The sequence below is a fragment of the Lipotes vexillifer genome, unplaced genomic scaffold (assembly GCF_000442215.2).
Source record: "Lipotes vexillifer unplaced genomic scaffold, Lipotes_vexillifer_v1.1 scaffold583, whole genome shotgun sequence".
Taxonomy (NCBI): domain Eukaryota; kingdom Metazoa; phylum Chordata; class Mammalia; order Artiodactyla; family Lipotidae; genus Lipotes; species Lipotes vexillifer.
The window spans coordinates 1,570,165-1,575,729 of NW_006784184.1; the positions used below are offsets into that span (position 1 = coordinate 1,570,165).

Below are 5,565 nucleotides of genomic sequence, written 5' to 3' on the forward strand. Positions count from 1 at the left end.
CAATTTTAGAAAACAGAAAACACAGCGGAGGAAATCATTAAAGAAATAATGAAAGACCAGTTCTCTGAGATCAATAAAAACCACCAGCTTTGAGGCTGAAGCACTTTCCCTCTTAATTTTTAAATGAAAAAAGGAATTCAAGCCCAAGAGTCCGGCTTCCTGTACCAATTCCTGCCTCTGCCGTGCAGTGAGAGGCCCCCCAGGGAAGGAAGCACCACTGTCCAGGGCAGGAGGGTTAAAGCCATCACCGCGAGTAATGCCAGGCCAATAAAACAAGGAGTCCTGGTGGAAGTTAAAGTATTTATTGATGTGTTTAAACTCTGTACATTCTCCACAGAGCAGATTAAGGAGCCTGTAGGTGAAGTTTATCTGTGCATAGTGGGAAGAGACACGGATGGGGTAAAGGGGAGGAAGATGAAAAAAAAAACAGTCACAGGGAAATAGAAAAAAAACACACCACAGGTTACCAGAACCTTTAGAATTAAGAAAAAAAATAAAAAAGGAAAAGAAGCAGCTGTGAGAGTCAACATCCACTATACAAGCATCACAAAGACTCATGTGAAGGAAACAAAATCTTCAAAGCTTTCCATGGGGTCTACAGATCATTCTGTGTACAGCCTGGAGCATCCACCTTCCAGAGAAAAGCAAACCTCCCGCATCCTCCCCAGGATGCCGGCCACCTCCTCCTGCTGTCTTCTCTCAGCGAACGGTGGGGACGGTGGAGACCAGTGCCTTCGGAGGGGGTGGGAAATGCCCAAAGAGGAAAACAGCACAGCTGGACATTACTCGGGAGAGAAGTGAGCGGTCAAAAGCCACGGTGACTCAACGGCGGACAGTGGAAGAACGTCATGTACAAACAACAGGCTAATTTCTGTGGAAGAACTGGATTCAGAAGGAGCACAGTAGTGGCCCTAAGCTGAACACACAAGGCTCGCTGAAAGAAGCTGGAACTCAAGTGCTTGCTTTGAGCGCCTCCTTGGTGACAGGACTTGTGTGGAGACACCCAGGTACCCAGTGGTGGGCGCACCAGACTTCCAAGAAACTGGTCCTTCAAAGGAATTTTGAGAGGGGGATCATCATGTATTTTAAGGATCAATTACGGCTCCTTATTTCAGTTAGTTTCTCAGCAACTTTCTGAAAGCTCAGTTAAAGCTTTACATGAGGAATACTGCCTCTTCTTTTTTTAAAATAAAAACCAGGACAGTGAGCCATAAAGAGCTGATTTACACAATGCGGCCGGAACAAACGGCCTGCATGTAGCATGTACAGTCTATCATTGAAAATCAACATTTTCCATTTCTACAGAGAGCATGTGTGAGACAATACGATAGAAGTGGGACTCCTGATTAATTTTAAAAAGAAAACTACACCAGTCAAATATCTGTAATAGATAATTTTTTCACTTCATTTCAGGTTTATATATCATATATTGTTATATTAACATTCTTTCACCCATTTAAAAAGAATGGAAATTGTGATTCTACAGTAGTACTTTATAGTCTTAATGGTCCAGGAGGTCCGAGTGTAAGATGAAATCCTCTGGAAGTAGCTGTCGGTCAGTCGTAGATCCAAACCTCTGGACATCTGTGGCCCGCCTCACCCCCCACTCCAGCCGGTGTCGTGCTTCACCTGCTTAAATCTGCATCTGCTCCAGGTATTTGTAGGTTGGGTTTTCGTAACCATGATTCTGCATCTTGTTCAGGTGACGCTCTCCTGAGGTGAGCATTGGGTCAGCCTCCACAATCCCATGGCTAATGGTGCTGTACTGCTTGTTTCTCAGCATCATTTATCGCGTGGCCCAAGAGAACTTCCCAGGGCATTAGCAGACCTGAGCTGTACGATCCCCGGGGACCAAACAAGAACAGGCGGTGAGGACCCAGGAGGAGGAAAGAGAAAAGAAGACGGTCAGAGAGGCTAGGCTGCTGAAAGCTGGAGTCCACACTGGAGAAAACAGTGAGCTGAATCTCCCAGCACCACAGTGCCAAGTCTCAGCTCTGCCGCTTCTCTGCGGAGCAGCCTCGGCGAGGGCCAAGGAGCAGGACCAGATGACCCTCCAGATGACCCTGGAGGTCCCCTCCAGCCCTGGAACCCTACAACTAGGCCAGCGTGCAGCAGGAGGTGAAGCCGGATAACTAAGACACACACATGTGCATTCATTTCCCCCAGCAGATTCTATTCTTTATTGTATTCATTTTCTAGAATCAAGACACTGTGGACATTCCCACCACTCACCAAAAACAAGCGGTAAGTAAGCAGTTCTAATCACAAATGAGCAGAAGATGGAAGAGAAACAGCCTGGTCTGGCTCTTTCCGAATTTCCTGTTGCTTTTCTCCCCATTGAAAAAGAAGAGTGTTATTCCTATTTCATATCTTTAAGAATCAGTTCACTCACATTGCCATTGTTGCCTGAACTGTCATATACCTGGCTTTCTCCTTATAAAACACGTCAAAAAAAAAGCAAACAAACTAATAACAAAGAAAGAAAGAAACAGTTATTAGCAGTCCTTCATTCTCAAACATCCATAACGCACCTGAAAAAAAAGGAAACACTAAGGAAACAATCTGAGAAAACAGTTTTCACCCTGTGCAGCATAAAATGCTCCTATGCTTTCCTCGCATTCACGGTCGAAGCCCAAATTAACGTTAAGAGTTGGCAACAGCTCTTGTGACGGGATCAACTTGACTCAGCCAAGGCTGACTTCCGAGACATGACCCAATAATCCAGGGAGTCGTCTGACGTGCAGCCCCTGACAAGACGCTCGAATTCCGCAAGCCCCCCAATGGCTCACCTCCACGATCCCATGGCTGATGGTGCCGTACTGCCTCTTCCTCAGCATCACCAGGCTGATGACAATGACCGTGGCGATGGCCACCGCAATGACCAGCAGACCAATGAGGGCGCTGCTGCTCAGACTGAAGTCCTCCCGCAGGGGCCCCACAGATTCCTAACGTTAACGAAGCAGACGTGCGACAAGGTGTGAGAGACGACAAGCAGCGGGGGAGGCCGTAAGCCTCCGGTCGCGCCTCCAAAAACCCAAGGGGGCGCCCGGACCCTGCCGTCCAGGTCACCGTCCAGGTGGGGGGAGTCCCCACCTTTTGCAATCTCCATGGAGATTCGAACTTGAGCTTTCTTATCCGAAAGCACAGGGGAAATGGGGGACGAGGGACCTCTGATAGCTTAAGATAGCGCAAGGTGCCCCCAGGAGGGAGAGAAAATGGCTGAGGCTGGTGTAGGACCTGCCATCAGGTTTTGGAGCGGGACACATACCGGCCCCTCCTCGAGGCCTCCAACTCTCTCGGCGTTGAGAATCATTTCCTTCACGTCCAGGGTCTCGTCAATGACCTGAAACAGGGGCGGGGAGGGGAGGGAGAATGTCACCAACTGGGAGGGAGGGCAAATTTAGTGTGTTAAGTGTAACTGCTTCTCGTCCCCTCCATTTACCATTTGGTGGAGGGAAGCAGACGCCTGATGGACACCCACTAACCCATCAGCTCTGTGCCATTCACCTAAGTCCGCTCACCAAACCCCGGAACAAAGGAGCAGGTGTGGGTGCAAAACTACTGTACAGCAGTTGGTCTTTTAAGGGTTGTCACCTGCGTTTTCCTTTAGGTAACCCTTGTGGAGATATTTCAGCACAGATTACCAAGCAGCCACGTTTAAATATCCAATTCAGTTAAAGATAATCCAGAAATGTAAGTGATAGAATGCTAGATGAATAATTAATAGGTGGTCTAAACCTCAGGCAGTGTAAGAACCAAATTCAACTCTATTCCATTTTCAAGTTATTAAATCTCTACTCATTTGAAATGGCCTCTCATATTTTATTCATACCTTTAGTTGCAAATATATTTTCCACTGTATGGCAAGAGATGAGCTACTGCTGAAAAATAATTCTTTATTCACACCCAGACTCTAAACAATACAGCGCATCTGTGGGAGCAGTCAGAGCCTGCCCATCTGCTAGCCTATGGAAACGGACACGTGGAGGTCCATCTGGGAAGCATCTAAAACAATGCGACTCACTCTAATTATTCTCAAAGTTAACACGGGCACAGAGCAGGGAGAAACGGCTCACCATATTTTCATCCACTTTCTTCTTACTGTTAATCACTTTCTCCTCGGCCCCGATCAGTCCTCCTTCCTGCTCTCCCAGTGCAGATCCTGTGTGGAGAGAGCACACCTGAGTTTCCTGGGATAGGCTGACCTCACGCCAACCTCACAGAAGCAGCAAACTCCCTCCTGAGGGAGGCCAGGGAGCCCTCACCAAATGCCCCCTCCCCTTTCTCGATATGCTACTTGTTCCTGTTCGGGAGGATGCACTGTGCTCCCCAGGGGTGAGTGACACAGGACCAATGGGGTGTCGTGGAGGAGGAGAGAGTGCTGTGCTCACTTTGCAAGCCTTCAGGAGAGAATACTTTTTGCACTATAAACAGAAGCTGGATCCAAAGGCATTCCAGCATCAAAAAACCTGTGGCCCACCCTGTGATATTACCAAGCACCCACTACCCCTCAACTCACTCCTTTGACACTTCCTCTGAGTGGAACAACTGCCACACCAGCAGCGAACCTGCATGCCTGCCTCAAGCACCATCTTTTACGCCACCGGCAGTTCTTTCTGCCTGAAATACCCTCCCTGACCTTATATCCTTCCTATTTGTTCTTCAAGCTGCAGCTCTTTTTGGGAGACATTCCCAGGTTATAGTACTTAGAGTCACTGTTTGTAATTATTGATTTTCTTCTGTGTCTCTCACTAGGATGTCACCCTCCCGGGGCTTATCAGACAGTCACATCCTCAGTGGTTATGATAGAATGAACAGGAAGGAAGCATTCCCTACGTGGGGGGAGTTCTAACACGGGGGTGGATGGTACCTTTCCATAAACAGGGCAAGAATGGCAACAGTCTCTTGTCAAGGTCAGACACTGCCTGGGCCGGCATCACCGGTGCGCAGCACTCCTGATGACAGCGCTCAGAGGCGCAGCACAAACCCAGGGAGAGGAAAAGTGAGGCGCAATCTTCTCTCTTTTTAGCCCCAAAGCATGTGACTTCTAGCTCTCCTACCAGTGTCTCGTTAATAATATTATATACAGTGCTACCTAGACGCCTGTGATTTGAACCTTTTATAGAGATCAACCTGGTGGCATACTCGGCATATGAATTTGAGCTCCAGTTCACGTAGTCATGTGATCTTGGGCAAAACATGTCATCTCTCTGAGATTAATATGTAAAATTATGGGGTAGACCTAAAGCCTCCTCCCAGAAGTAGTGGACTCTGAATCCATGACCCCGTCAGTCTTGCATTTAGCGCTGGTCACCCCCAGGCCAGCTAACACTTAACTCATTATTAGAATGCAAGAAACGAGGCAGCCTTTTTTCCAGAGCTTTCATTTTAAAGAAGAGTTTCACAACCTGATTCTAGGGTGAGTTAAACCAGGGCCGGCTTTTGTAGTCTCAAAATGTCAATGAAACAGCAGCACTGCATTTCAGCTATTTGAGGAAGAGGACTCTCTCAGCAGGATGCTCGTGACCAAGCCTAATAAATTCTAACTCTGCACTCTTTTCTTTC

At 47.7% G+C, this 5,565-nt stretch overlaps 1 protein-coding gene across 4 annotated transcripts in view; it reads right to left on the bottom strand.

Annotated features, from left to right (window-relative positions):
* Positions 1–1,414: 1,414 nt before the first annotated feature.
* The window catches only part of APLP2 (amyloid beta precursor like protein 2), a 70,071-nt gene continuing 65,920 nt past the window's right edge, over positions 1,415–5,565 (bottom strand). For 3 of the 4 annotated variants that reach the window (XM_007456586.1, XM_007456584.1, XM_007456585.1), the window contains 4 exons: positions 4,077–4,162; positions 3,269–3,343; positions 2,790–2,945; positions 1,634–1,735 (listed from right to left, as the gene is read on the bottom strand). In XM_007456586.1, the coding sequence (XP_007456648.1) occupies positions 1,634–1,735; positions 2,790–2,945; positions 3,269–3,343; positions 4,077–4,162 (419 nt within the window). Of the gene's footprint in view, positions 1,736–2,789; positions 2,946–3,268; positions 3,344–4,076; positions 4,163–5,565 lie in introns of all 4 variants that reach the window. The other variant, XM_007456583.1, reaches the window with a different exon arrangement.